At 34.8% G+C, this 14,769-nt stretch overlaps 2 protein-coding genes and 1 non-coding gene across 5 annotated transcripts; all 3 read right to left on the bottom strand.

Annotated features, from left to right (window-relative positions):
* Positions 1-97: 97 nt before the first annotated feature.
* Positions 98-8,012, bottom strand: LOC111805251 (golgin Putative 1). Of its 3 annotated transcripts, none has more exons than XM_023690228.2 (21): positions 7,677-8,009; positions 7,399-7,479; positions 7,145-7,194; positions 6,415-7,038; positions 6,244-6,306; positions 5,983-6,060; positions 5,695-5,898; positions 3,547-3,603; positions 3,402-3,476; positions 3,231-3,302; positions 3,018-3,080; positions 2,819-2,917; positions 2,449-2,526; positions 2,293-2,361; positions 1,674-1,721; positions 1,479-1,574; positions 1,238-1,314; positions 1,040-1,085; positions 863-961; positions 733-777; positions 98-513 (listed from the first exon to the last, which is right to left on the bottom strand). In XM_023690228.2, exons 1-21 carry the CDS (start codon positions 7,702-7,704, stop codon positions 442-444), a joined length of 2,124 nt encoding a protein of 707 aa, XP_023545996.2. In that variant the 5' UTR covers positions 7,705-8,009; the 3' UTR covers positions 98-441. The 3 variants fall into 3 exon arrangements, 2 of the variants coding, with proteins under 2 accessions (XP_023545996.2, XP_023545995.2); XM_023690227.2 differs by having other exon boundaries at positions 6,415-7,041; positions 7,677-8,008; XR_002816636.2 differs by lacking the exons at positions 98-513; positions 733-777 and having other exon boundaries at positions 935-961; positions 1,238-1,310; positions 6,415-7,041; positions 7,677-8,012.
* A 124-nt stretch (positions 8,013-8,136) lies between these two features.
* TRNAA-AGC (transfer RNA alanine (anticodon AGC)) lies at positions 8,137-8,209 on the bottom strand. The gene has a single exon. It is a non-coding gene; the product is annotated as a tRNA-Ala (tRNA).
* Positions 8,210-10,128: 1,919 nt separating this feature from the next.
* Positions 10,129-11,157, bottom strand: LOC111805003 (uncharacterized). The gene has a single exon (XM_023689858.2). It carries the CDS (start codon positions 11,022-11,024, stop codon positions 10,395-10,397), a length of 630 nt encoding a protein of 209 aa, XP_023545626.1. The 5' UTR covers positions 11,025-11,157; the 3' UTR covers positions 10,129-10,394.
* Positions 11,158-14,769: the final 3,612 nt, after the last annotated feature.

Raw genomic sequence — 14,769 nt, 5'->3', positions numbered from 1 at the left:
TAATACAAATCCAGACCTATAAACTTTCAACTCCATAAATCAGCCAAATATCCTTAAAAGAACATTTTTCTATACAATATTCAACATTAAATGGATATTTAGCAAAACCCGTACCTTCATTAAAAACGTACAAAAAAATTAAGCTATCATTAAGGTAAACAATTAAAAAGAAAAAAAAAAACATCAGTGACAGTATCAATGCTTAGGGCCAGCATGAGATACGACGTCGTTCATCTATATCCAGGGATACTCAGTCATTCTAAATTGATAGCCTCTTGAGATTTTCTTTTTTCCTTCTATGAAATAAATAATTCATTATGCAGTTAGACAATAGAAGAACAAAACCCGAGTATCGACTTTTCAGTTGAGCTATCGTATCTTCGCATCAATCTATTGTCATTTGCCTGCTTGTGTAGGAGTTGGAGATGCAGTTCAAGAATCTCAGGGTAAATTAGAGTTGGCTAGCCCCATGGACTCTGCAACTTCTCTAGCAGCAAATGTATCCGCTTGAGCCTGCAAAAAAAACTCGACACGTTTTTATGTTAAATACAACTTCTCAAGTAATTCGAGGTTGTTAGACCTTCTCCCTCTCGAGATTTTTGTCCACTTCCATCCTTTCCCTCGATCTATAACAAACTACCGTAACAACTTATCGAACCAATTACTAACATATGCTTAAGTTCCAGTCACTAAGATGCAGATATATGCAGACAACGAGCTAAACGAACGTACCTGTAAACGGTGCAGTAGATACATCATAAAAAGGTGTACAAATACCTGAGAATACATTTTCACGGTTACACTCGGATTCTGTTAATAAACTTGACATATTTTTTAGACAAAGGGAAAAAGAAAATCTCACCAAATAAAATAGAAGTAAAAGTCTTGCAGTGGGATACCGCCAGAGAAATCTTGTTGCCCTGACTGCTCCAGAATCTAATAGTTTGGCTGCTTTTTGCAACTGCACGTCCCAAGTTGAATGGTAACGATAAAGCCCAAGTGAAGGAAGAGTAAGCATTGCAACGGATAGGAGATTTACCTGTATGCTCGTCCCGGCCATGTATCGGTGATGCAACGGGAGGGGCCTGAAACCATTACTTGGTAAGTATCTAAAAATAATTTTATATCGTCAAGAACCTGATGACAGTTTATGTACAGAACCTAACTTTTTTTTTTTTTTTTTTGGTAATGACTCAAGTATTTAATGGGTTACAAAGATTTAAGGCAAGGAACGTACTCGAGAGATTTGATTTCGGCATCTTCTTCCCAAGTTGCAGAAGCTCGACGGGAGGCTCGAGTTCTTTCTACCTCTACCTTTTCAATAAGGCAACCAAGTTATAATCTAAATAAGGTTTCTGGTTTAATAAACGAAACGAACAATGAAAAATAAAGTTAATTCGTTTAATAAATTATACTAAAAATGAATAGGGAAGGGAGGCAGATATTAGCCAAAAGGAATAGAGCAATGAAAGGCGGACCTGTGCCTCTTGGGCGCGGTTTATTTCCTTCTCCAGTTGAAACTCAGCAGCCGCTTTTTCACTAGCCATAGCCTCCAACTGCGTTTGCTTGTAGTACTGTCATAAAGATAAATTTTCATATATAAGACTCAATAATTTTCATACAAATTTTCATATATAAGCAAAATAATGTGCATGAGCAATTAAACTCGTTACCAATAGATCAGTGAGTTCACGATAACGCTTCTCAAGCTCCATGTGCTCCTGGTCATTTGAAACTATAATCAGTGAGTTGATGATTTCGCAAGTCGAAAGTGAACAAAAAAGATAAAAAAAAAAAAAATAATAATAATAATAATAATAAATAAATAAATCCAGATGCAACCTAGTCAATCCTCAAATATCAAAAAGTAAATTTTTCCAAAGAATAATAGATTTTTTTTTTTTTTTTTTGAATAATTGGACTTCGAAATATATATATATATATATATATATATATATATATATATATAAACACTCCAAGGTACAATGAGTCATGTATGCATTTATGGATTAGGTAAATGAATAAAAGTTATGTCAATGTGAGGTTTGTACTATATAATTTATTAGAAAATTAATAGCAAAGACTAAAATGATTTTTAATCCAAAGTTAAAAGGGTTAAAATAGAAGGTTTGAAAGTTTAAAAATCAAAAGGTGAGTTTGCTACGTTAACAATTACAGCATACAATAACTGCTAATCTGCTTATGCTAACCACAGTAATATTCTAAACAATGGAGCATATTTGATCAAAAGATATACTCGATTTCTTGATCAAACAGATATAAATTACGGACCTGACGTGAATAATGTTCAGCATCCCTTTTCATAGCAGCCATTTCAACTCTCATTTTCTGTACTTCAGCCTGGAATTGAGAAGATAAAGAGGGAAGGATCAGTGGCATTGCGCTTAGTTCAATTAGCTAAATTGCCAACATTCCTTAGACACTTGCCTCCATGGAAGAAAGTTTCAATTCGGCGTCTCTCTGACCTTGTCGGGCACGCTCCACTTCTTCTTGCCATGCTTGCATCTTCATGTTCCCAAGTGTAAGGGGGAAATAGATGATGAGTTAGACAAATGAAACTTACGACCACAGATATTGCAAGAATATATATGTTTTTTTTCTCTTTTGATAAGAGATTTATGCGGTGCATCGATGATATTTCTGTCAGAATAGTTAGCTACGTATCGATCTAACCCCTGATTTTGTAAGACGTCCCCATAAGTCAGAAATATCTTTCCCAAAAGATATTATGAATGAAGAGAAAATGGAGTGGAAATATAAGTCTCAAAAACCAGCTTCAGCGTTAGACAATATTTACCTGAATCAATTGATTTGCCTCTTCAGGCGACTTCTTGTGTCCACGGCGAGCACGAACTTCCAGATCTTGCAGTTCTTGGTTCAAAGAAGAACATTCAACCTAAAGGAAGAGACTTATTAATTATATGAAGAAATGTCTGTTCAACTAAGAAGTGCAAATGTATACTTGAAAATTATATTAACAATGATATGTATCTTACCTCAAGAAGCGCTACCTTTTGCTCAAGCTCTGTTGCTTTCGATGTCCGCTCATCTGCTATTCTCTGAAAAAATGGAAGAGATAATCGCATGCAATGAAACATACAAATTAAGGTTGACTAAAGGACAAAGTCCCGGTTCGGGTTATAGAGAGATCTAATCATTATACACGTGACTACAAGCTATAAGTCCAGCTTGACGGCTTCATGCTTTACCTGGATCCTTGCAAGAGCTGATGCTGCTTCCACGGCTCTATGTTCCAGTTCCATTTCTCTTTCCATGAAAGCCTGTAGACACCGATGATCATCTATTTGAAGACAATTGGACAAAACAGACACACCGCACAAACACGAAAAAAGGATCACAATAGGCTTATGCATATATACCATCTTCGTAGCATTATGCGCAGTACGTTCTTCTTCTGCTCTGCGCTCGGCAGAAGCTAGCTCCTCTCTTAGAGCCTGTAAAAGAATGGAATTTTATTAGAAATATAGAAGTTGTTATTAATAAATAAATAAAGACCTAACTCACTTGCATCATCCTAGTCTCAGTTAGTTCTCTATTCCTCATCATTGACTCCATATTAGCCTGTAAAAATCATGTAATAGAACAAAAGGACAACAACGTTAGTAGTCAAAGATTATAATTATCATTAATAAATGTAAGGCAAGTTGGATTTTCCATTGCATGAGAAAATTATAAGGGCATAAAAATCACATAAATTAGATTATTTCATATAAACAAGACCAACTTCAATGAGAAAAAAGAAAGATACAAAAATTATAACCCAAAAAAAGGGAGCACCCTAAAGAAATGGCTCCAATCAAGCAAAAGAAGACCTAATGAGTAATTAAGAAAAAAACAAGACTCGTGCCCAAAGCGAGACATTAAATCTCGCAAGGGACCATACATCATTGGTCTCCCTCTCCGACCCTCTAAAAATTCTACTATTTCTCTTCCCCGAAATACCCCACAGCAAAGATCACACTCGAGTTTCCATTTAAAAGAAAAAAAGAAAAAAAGAAAAAAAAAACTAGTTCCCTAGAATGGCAAATGGAGAAGGAGCTCCTCGATTATCTCACTAAAAGCTCGATGATGGGCTAACTTATGCCCAAACGCATCGGAAAAATAGATCCAAAAATGCGGAGTAAAATCAAAATTTCATAACCAATGATTCAGGTTTCCTCCGTCCATGAGAGCCTATCCAAGGACCCTTAAATTCCCTGACTCCAACCCTTTTAGGTGCACTGGCTTCCCAATAGTCACCCAATTAACTATGCACCACATGAACTTCCTGCACCCCTTCCCACAGACAGTCCTTCATAAGTTTTTCCAGTCTTTTACAAACCAAACACGGAGCTCTAAAGAGGGAGAAAAAAAATAGGAACTGTAACAACCCAGACCCACCGCTAGCAGATATTGTCCTCTTTGGGCTTCCCCTCAAGGCTTTAAAACGCGTATGCTAGGGGAAGGTTTCCACACCCTTATAAAGGGTGTTCCGTTCTCCTCCCCAACCAATGTGGGATATCACAATTCACCCCCCTTCAGGGCCCAGCATCATCGTTGGCACTCGTTCCTTTCTCCCATCGATGTGGGACCCCCACCAAATCCACCCCCTTCGGGGCCCAGCATCCTTACTGGCACACCGCCTCGTGTCTACCCCCTTCGAGGAACAGCCTCCTCGTTGGCACATCGCCCGGTGCGTAGCTCTGATACCATTTGTAACGACCCAAGCCCACCGCTAGCAGATATTGTCCTCTTTGGGCTTTCCCTTTCGGGCTTCCCCTCAAGGCTTTAAAACGCGTCTGCTAGGGGAAGGTTTCCACACCCTTATAAAGAGTGTTTCGTTCTCCTCCCTAACCAATATGGGATATCACAGGAACTTTGTAAAACCTTTCTTTTCTTTTCGAGAACTTTGTAAAGGAAATTCTAATCCACATGGTCTATGCTTTTGCCAAGTCAATATTAAAGATAATCCCCTCTTGATTCTGGTCTCTGCACTCTCTATGCCTATGTTGGCAATAAGGTCCTAATCGAGGATCTATCTACCCACAAGGAACGCTCCTTGAGCCTTCGAGATAGTAGAAGGGAGAACTTTACCCATACTAATGGTAAGCACTTTTTCCAAAATCTTATACACACTAGTAACGAGGCTGATGGGCTTGAAATCCTTCACCATCTCAACCTTACCTTTTTTAGGGATGATACAAACAAACATTTCATTCCAAGTGTTGTCCACTATTCTCCTTCCAAAAAAACACTCCTTAAAACCCCATCAAGGTCCTCCTTAACAATATCCCAATTATGGAAAAGCCCTCCGAACGAGGAGATTTGTTCCTATCACAATCAAAGACCACACTCCTGATCTCATTCAAAGAAAAAGAGGCCACCGAGTCCACATTACCAGAGTCATAAATAGAACACCAATCAATCCCTTTCACAAAATGTTTACGGTTCACTATCATGCAGTGTGGAAACCTCCCCCTAGCATACGTGTTTTAAGAACCTTAAGGGGAAGCCCGAAAGGGAAAGTCCAACGGGAACAATATCTGCTAGCGGTGGGCTTGGACTGTTACAATTTCAGTCTAACATAAAGAATATCAGAAAATACACCGTGAGTATTTTTTATAGTCATAACTCATAATACATTACAATAAATACACAGTGGGTATGACAAACCTGCATCGAGATCAGGCTTCCTTCTGATAAGGCAGCTTGCTTTTTAAGTGCATCCATGGAACTAATAAGAGCCTCAATTTCAGAGTTCTTTGCAGCCAAAGCTTCAGCCATACCTGACTCTACTCTCGAAACTTCACTTTTGGATTCCGATAAATCTTGTGCTAACTTCTTCATGCGAGCGTCATATGATCTACTCAATTCTCTCTGTCAGACGACAACCTTAACAGGTGAAAAGAAGGAAAAATAATAAAGATAGAGTGTACTAAGACCAGATGTGATGACTCTCACCTCTGCAATAAGAAGTTCCTCCAACTGTGCATTTTCAGACTTGTATTCTTGAAGACGTGATGAAAGTCCAGCACAGACCTATGCCTCGAAAAGAAAATGGTCAATCATCCACTGAATAGCGGTGTCTAAATATTGAAGAATGGAACTATTCTATGATAATCGTTCTGAGATAAAATCGTATTCTTCAATTCTACATCTGTAATATTCTCATCATATACAGATTAAAAAAGTTCACAAATGGGGCATGGCCCAAGAACATACCCGAGCTAGCCTTGCTTCTTTCGACTCGCCAGTGGAGTTTGAAGTTTTAAGTAACCCTTGTGCCTGCACGCCAACTAAATGAACTTTTAACAAAACTAGAAGTCGAAATAGGAATCATCAAAGCTGAAGAAAACAAATAACATGAAACTACTTACAGAACCACTATTATACCTCTTCAAGTTGGTCCTGCACTTTCGTAGGAGACTTGTCAGCTGTATTCTCTTGTTGCTTCTGATCGACTGGCGGTTGAACCTTATTAGAATCATTTTTTGTTTGATTTTCATCGTTATCCTGGAACCCCATAGTTGCAGACTCAGACATGTCCCGATCTGTCTTCGAGATAGTTTCTTCACTTCCCAATTTATTGCTCTGCGCATCATCTCGATTTTCTTTGTTGATCTCCACGGCTTCTTGATTAGGTGTAGACAATAATTGTTCCTCGTGAACATCCAAGACATTCACGTTATTTAGTTCGGTATTAGAAGTTGGTGCGATAACCTCAACGTCAGCAATGGCTGCTTCCATGTCATCAGGAATTTGTTTTCCTGCTTCAACTACTACGGCATCTGTTGATGGAATGTCTAAAACAGGGACGTTATTGTCGTCACCGTCTGGCTTCCTTTTGTTTACATGAGTCGTAGACTTATCAGATGCAGTCACCGTGCGGTCATCTTCATTGGAAGAAACAATTCCATCCTTTTCAGGCGCCACCACCAGATCTACCGTTGACGATAATGTGCTCGTTTGTTCTTCTGCAGCGTCCTTCGATATAGAAGGCTCATTTGAGGATAGTTTCTTCTGTGCCAAAAAATATTTAAATTCACAAAAATTTAAATAAAGCTTAACATGTGATAATAATGTATAATGTTAGTATTTGTTAAAATAAGTGAGCCTAACCCACCTTTTTCTTTGGCTTGGTCTTCTTGGTTTGAGATCCTTGGCCATTAGAAGCTTCACACAACAGCAATAAAGCTATAGATGTCAGAAAACTCGAAATTTTTAAACATAAAATAGTTCAATAGATTGTTTTAGTGAAACAATTAATCATATAAATATGATTTAACCAAGTATTTTAGCTTTAGTAAGCAATGAAATAAAAACATGGAAAGAAATGAGCATAAATCATATAAATATGACATAAACCAAGATGCATACCTGGAGTTTGAATATCAGACTGCTCTTCTGATAACTCACTAACAACAAGCTTTGCCCTGCGATCTACGACTTCAAACAGTCCTGACAAAAGTGAATCACTTCTGAGAAATTTCTATGCAATAATTCTTACACAGGAACGCGTCAAAATCGAATCCGATGAATTCCAAAATCCGTGTAGAAAATTAAAGGCTATACTTCGATATGAGTTGAAAATTGATGAAAAATCGATTCGGATCAGAACGGAACATATATGCAATAGAAACCGAATAACATCGAACCTTCGGCAGCTTTGAGCCAAGAAGCCATTAGAAAGCCGAAACTCGGATCGGAAACAATGCGGAGCCCACCAGGATGTAGCCGAGGATTTGACGATCAAAGAGTGCAATTCTAAACGGCGACGTTGCGATAGCTCGAATGGGGATCTTGCTTCGCCAAAGGACACTTCGAGCTCTACGGAAACACTACAATGGCGGTAAATCGGCCACCGAGTGCGACGGACGATTGTAGGGAAATGAGAATTTCAGAGGAAGGCAGTCGTTAGTTAAGGAGTCTGTTCTGATGGACGAGTGAAATTGAAGGAAAACGCGGCAACAATGATCGGGTGCTGTGACGACTACGGCGCCGATTATGTTCAACCAGTGTAGAGGTTCCACGTCGCCAACCAAGTGTCTTTTTCTTTTTTTGGATTTTTAAGAAAATTGCTAAAATAAAGGTTAAATTAATAAAAAGCAAATTTAATGGAGATGCGGGGTATCGATCCCCGTACCTCTCGCATGCTAAGCGAGCGCTCTACCATCTGAGCTACATCCCCAATTGACTTTAACTATAGAAGAAATTACTAATAATATATAGCTAAACCAATGGGCTGAACTACCAGCCCAGCAAACATCGCCCAATAGCCTCTTTAGCTGAATGGAGTAAATGGGCTCGACTATCAGCCCATCAATGATCGGCCCAATAACTTCTATCTTATTGGAGCAAATGGGCTCGATTACCAGCCCACTTCTCCAATTTCACTTTCACGCTATTTTACCAAAATCAGTCGCAAACAAAGCTGCTTTTATCTCAAGTCTTTCTAGAAAACTATATGCCTTCGAATTGAATATATTTAATATAATGTTCGTATTCGTATATATTATATATTAATTTTTACGAGTTTATATTTTTAAAATTTTAAATATCAATCGACCAAAATATTACGAAAATTTAAGTCAATTTTAAGGAATTAAGAAGGAGAAAAATATTGCCTCTCTTTTGCCAAAATTTAAGACAAAACTTAAATTACACTCATGTTGAGTGTGAAGTCAAAAAAACCTTAATTACCTTTACATTGTTGCTTATTGTTTACTCATAATTATTATGTCTAATCTTACTTTTAATGAGTAATAATTAAAAGTGCAAAAAAATTAAACTTTTAGCATTTAAATTAGAAAATTTAACTAACACTTGCATGCAGAAAGCCAAGACATTAAGGGTCTCTCCATAATTTACTTTTAATAAATTCAAATATTTAATAATAAAATACATGTTGAATGACAAAAGTTGATTTGGTTAATTATGAACCATAATAACAAAAAGCAACTTTGTAAAAGAGTTAATGATAACGCACCTGACTCGTAAAAAAAATATCTGCACGCTGATTATTCCATAAAGTAAGATCATAGCCGTGTCAAAAAAGATACACGTGTCTAGATCAAATTTTGTCGTATTTTATACTCAAATGATTTTTTTTTTTGTTCGAGTTAGTAAAAGCATTTCAACTCGAGCACTCCGAGTTAATGACCATACGTAGTTGTGCCAAGTGGGAGGACGAAACAAGCTATTACTATATTATTTTGCATCTATGATTCACTCGATAAAGTCAAATCAATTCAATATTACTTCTTTAATTCTTAATAGGTATAGAGACATATAACCTTGTAACCACGTAAAGGTATGAAACGAGAACCGCAAATAGTATACCAAATTGAACACACATCGCTATACAAAGAGACCTATAATAAATCTCAAAGGCAACCTTTCAACAACCATGAAAAAAGCAACTTAGAGAGAGAAATCTTAACATATGGGGTACCCGGGAAAGAGAAAGGGATAGCTTTTAAGTATGATGTTATACGAGCATCGATCCATTGCCAAAAAGATAAGTCCTAAACTTAGATCAGACTAAGATAAATGATCACATATTACGAACGTTAAAATATTCATAAAATGCCGTACCAAATATTAATTATATAAAATATAAAAAATTCTCTAATAAGTAATAGAAAATTACTATATTTTATTTTTCTTTCATAAATTATTTAAACAATAAATGGTATATATTCAAATTAAATGTAAGCAAATGATTCACATAACATCACTTCAGCCATTTATTCTATTTAATCCAAAACTAGTGGATGAAACAAAAAGGAATCAAAATTTCTGTCGATTTTCATTAATATTACACGTCAATTTTTAAAACTTTGAACCTTTTATTTAAAATTTAAAATTTTATAATATTAAAAAAAAAAAAAAAAGAATATTGCTCACATCTATTACTCTTATAATTATAAAATTTTAGTTAAAAAATTATTAAGGCTAATTAACCATTTAATAATAATTTAAAATAATTTAAAATTCACAAACAAATTATATAACCGATAGCTTAGTCTCAGATTCATAGCCTTTCCTGAAATATTATATACTAAAAATGAAAAAAAGAAATGTCACTTATAATTAAAACATAAACTCTAAAACTTAAATCAGATTCACAACTAAAATTTATTGAAATTACTTGAGAGAAAAAAAAAAGTAAAAAAAGAAGAAAAAGGAAGTAATTATCCAAACTGATAGATATAAACTGCTTGAGCTTTGAAACTGACATGGCTGAGAATCAATCACGTCTCTCGAGGCCATTAAACACGTCAATTCGACGTTCATTTATGGCGATGTGTAACTGTAAACAACACGCAGATTCATCGCCAAACGCCGATCGGAAAAGCTGTAAGAGTTCGATTTCATCGGCAGAGTGTGTTCCGAAACGGCGATTCATAAGCTGCTAAGCTTTTCTCCAGCCGTAGATCTGTGTAGAACTTCTTGATGAATTCCTCGGCCGCTTTATCGACGATCTGACTGTCACTGTCGTCCTTGAGAGAAAACGGCGAATCTGTAACACGCAACTGCCGTACAACTAGCGGACTCTTTCCAAATCCAGGCAACGGCACTAACGGCGACGCCTCAGATTTCTGATCGCTGTGAAGAATATCAAGAACTCTCTGGACGGCAGTAACGGTGGAGAAATCGTCGTAGCGGTAAGATTTGGGGAAATAATGGCGGTTTTGGTGTTTTCGATGTTTGTTGAAGTAACGGAACGGATACGCAGGACTGTTACTGCAACTGAATTCGTAATCGCGCGTTGAGATGTAGGAATTGGCGATGTCAATCGTTTGGCAACTGAAAGCAGATCCGTGATGAAATTCCACGAGATTTGCCATCGCTTTTCCTGCGATTTTGCTTCGTTTCAGCATTAAATGAAGATCGAACACAATCTTGCTTTTGCTTAGCCCTTTCCTCAACATGAACACAACCGCTCTCAACACGTTCCATAGCTTCTTCTTCACTGCCGGCCGAATCGGCTCAATTTCCATGGCTAACAAAGAAACAGAAAATCAGAGGAAATGCGTAATAATGCCGCCTTGTTCTTCCTCGCTCTGAATTAGAAAGAGAACTGATTTCTTTTTTTAATTTTTTTCCTGTTTTGAGGAGATTGAACTTGATCCGAGCGGGATATATAAAGGGAACTAATGGCACATAGTGAGGAATATCATCCCAATCTCGTTTACAGCGCGTGTTTTCAACTAAGAAACAAGAGCTCGATAAAGTTATTGTTTGTTGTACACGCGCTTATCGAGCGAGTTGGTGTGAGATTTGTCTTTTATTTCGTTAAGAATAGCCAAAACAAAAAAATAAAATATCTAATAAAAAGGCTAATATTTCTTGGGGGTTTTTTTTTTTTTTTTTTTTTCTCCTTAAAAGAATTGAAATCAAATTAAAATGAATTTCCTTGCAAATAAATAAAAAAAAAAAAAACCGACTTCCTTGATGTGTCCCAATGATTACATAAATCATGATCAACAACCTTTGCCCAAATATCAAGTTACTAGGTGACATGAATTCCAAGTTTAAAGTTTTTGATGATTAGCTTCTCGAAATCCCCCCACCCATCATTTTATTCTAAAATAGAATCTAAAAAAAAAAAAAAAAAAAAAAAAAAACTTAAAATTATAAATTTAATAAAATTTAAAATTTTAATTTGTGTTTCATAAATTAATAAAATTTTAAAAAAATATTCAAGTGATGAAGCTTCTATCAAATATATAATTTAAATTAAATACAAGATTAAAAATTAAAAAAAAAATAGACATTTTTTTAAATTTTAGTACATATCTGACATAAATTTACAATTTTAGAAATTAAATAAAAATAAACTAATGTAATAATATTATAAATTAGAGGATGAATAGTATTATATTATAAATTATACGTCAAATAGTCAACATAATGATAATTTAACTAATTAAAACTTTATTTTAAAAAAATTAATTCAAATATTAATTTCCTAAATTCTCTACCAATTTATTTTTGTGTTTTCAATGGTTTAAATTTAATTTATTTACTTTTAACACATCTTATATTTAACCATTTAAACTTAATTTGTATTGAATTTTTTAAAATAATAATACTAATTTTCATTTAGTGAGAAATATATTTTTAAAATTTATAAAGGGAAGTTTATATAAACCATATAAAAATAAAATAAAATAAAAAACTAAAAAACTAAAAATATACGGACAGATTTATATATTTAAAAGTAACATTACTAAAATAGAACTTAAAATGATATTTTAAGCTTAATTTTATTAATTAATATGGAGACCACTCGGATTCAAAGAAGAAAAAAAATAATAATAAAAGATATCTAAAGTAGCAGGCCATGTGACAATTACACATGAAAGAAGGATAAAGTGCAGATTTGTTTTTAATTTTCCTTTTTTGTGCCTTAAGGAAAAAGGAAATACAAGAATTAAACGAAGGGAATCGAAAATTTACTTTTTTTTTAAAACAAATATTATTAATAAAAATAAAATAAATAAATAAAAACAAGGCATTTCTGAACCGGAGTGTCTTTTCATGTGGAAGAGTGTGTTCGTCAAGGAGCTTTTGGGTTATTTTATCGATCCCCTAATGTTGCTTCGTTTTTATGAGACAGGAACCAGTGGACGGCTCTGGATTATTCCCTTTGGGTCCGGTTGCATGGGAGCCCGAAGGAGGTGGCGCGGTTCTGGTTTCGGTGACCACGGTCGCAAAGCAGATTCGGTCATCTCTTCACGAGTTTCGGTGTGGACAAGATGGATGGTGCGAGTCCTGCCCCACTCTCCTGGGGTGTTGGGGCTGTGTGTCCGGTTTGTGGGGGCGCTGGTGGGTCAGGTGTCTCGGCGATTGGCCTGGTGGATCCCTCTGTACGGTGGCTCGGTGGCTCCCTCCACCGGATGGCTGTCGCTCGCGTATGATGCTGCTTGAGAAGACCGGAGCGGCCGCACATGTGGGTGCTTCAGGATGGTTCGGGTTCTTAACCCTCGAGAATAATACTCTACACGGACCCATTCATTTATTTAAAAATCACCCATTTATTTAAATTATATATATATATATATATATATTAAAGTAATTATTTTAAAATAATAATAAATGGGGAAAAATTATCCACGAAGATCATAGCCCCTGCAAATTTCTTGTATGGAATCTCCAATTCGATCCCATGAAAATAAATAGGGAATTTTGTGGAGATGAGAATGAAATAGTTGGTGGGGCTGGAGACGGAAAAGGCTTTTATGTTTCCACCTCGCTCCATATACATCTCTATTCTCACCCTATTTTAACCTATACCACGAGCATATAATAAAAATATAATATTGTTCTATTCACTAAAAATTAAATGAGTAATTACATTAATTTTAACCCTCTCCCTTAGTTAAGTACGAAACTTTATATATGTTTATGACAAATAATAATAATAATAATAATAATAAATGAGTCACAATAAATGTGTAAGGACTAAAATTAAACCCCGAAAACTTGATGGATTAAAAATAATAATAATAAATTAACTTTAACAACTTTTAATACTTTTGAAATTGAATAAACTAACGGAATAAATAATTACTCCCAATTTACTAAATAATTTTATTAAAGTAGAAGACAAATTTAATATTCAAATTCAATAGGGGAGAGACTTGACCCAACTTATTTCATTTTCCACCTTAAATGCATTGCAAGCGCTACAAAATATAATATCCAATAAAAATAAATAACTAAACAACTAAATAGAAATAAATGAAAGCTTAAAGAATGTCCTCCGCTGCGTTATATACCACACGCCGCCCTCGACAGCCAGCTTGAGAAAGTTGGCGGATTGAATTTCAGAACCTAACAACATGACACGTGTCACTTTATTACGCTTCAGAAAAACTTAAATATTAATTTTTATTTTTCAAATATTTATATCTGATAGTTTATGAACATAATACTTTAATTGTATTATTAATCTCGTAAATAATTAATTTCCTATGACTTACTGCTATTTAAAATAGTATTAAATATTTAGTACAACCTTTGTACTGAAATATTGAGTTTGTTTTATTTTAATGCTTTGTATATATCAGAGAAAGGTCTATTAATCTCATTAAATTATCATGACGGTTATTTATTTCAGTTATTTTTATTCTTTTATTAAAATTATTCTACCCAACTAATATTTTATCAATTATTTCCATTTATTATTTATACTCTCTGTTATTATTTGTTAATAAATATTTTAAAAAGTTTAAAGGTATTTTTAAAATTTTTAATTTTTTCGAGTAATTTCGAAATAATGCATAATAGTCTCCGCCCTTAATTTATTCAACTCAGCCCTTAATTTATTCAACGCTCATTATTGTCTTATAAGATAAGTACATTATATCCTCTACCATACTCTATAGCATACTAAATGACGGTCGACATATTAATGGAAACAAATTTAGGACAATCAACTTCTCAACTAAAAATTTCCAAGCAGCAGCGACAATAATAACTATAATTGATTTTGCCCATAAGTCTTCCTTCAAGAGAATTATTAACCATTAATTCCCGAAGAAAAAACAAAACAAAATTAAAATATTAAACAGTAAAACGACGTCGTTGAGTCTGATAATTACGGCGGCCTACGACATTGAAAGTTCATATATTATATTATGTGATCATAAAAATAAGAGCTTAATTATATTTGAAACGAAAACCAACCCACAAAACGACTTGTACTTCTACTTCTATTATTGTATATTATATTATTTT

Source organism: Cucurbita pepo, chromosome 11 (assembly GCF_057944985.1).
Source record: "Cucurbita pepo subsp. pepo isolate OVF chromosome 11, ASM5794498v1, whole genome shotgun sequence".
Lineage (NCBI taxonomy): Eukaryota > Viridiplantae > Streptophyta > Magnoliopsida > Cucurbitales > Cucurbitaceae > Cucurbita > Cucurbita pepo.
Note: the sequence above shows the minus strand (reverse complement) of the source record. Positions and strands in the feature narration are given on the sequence as shown.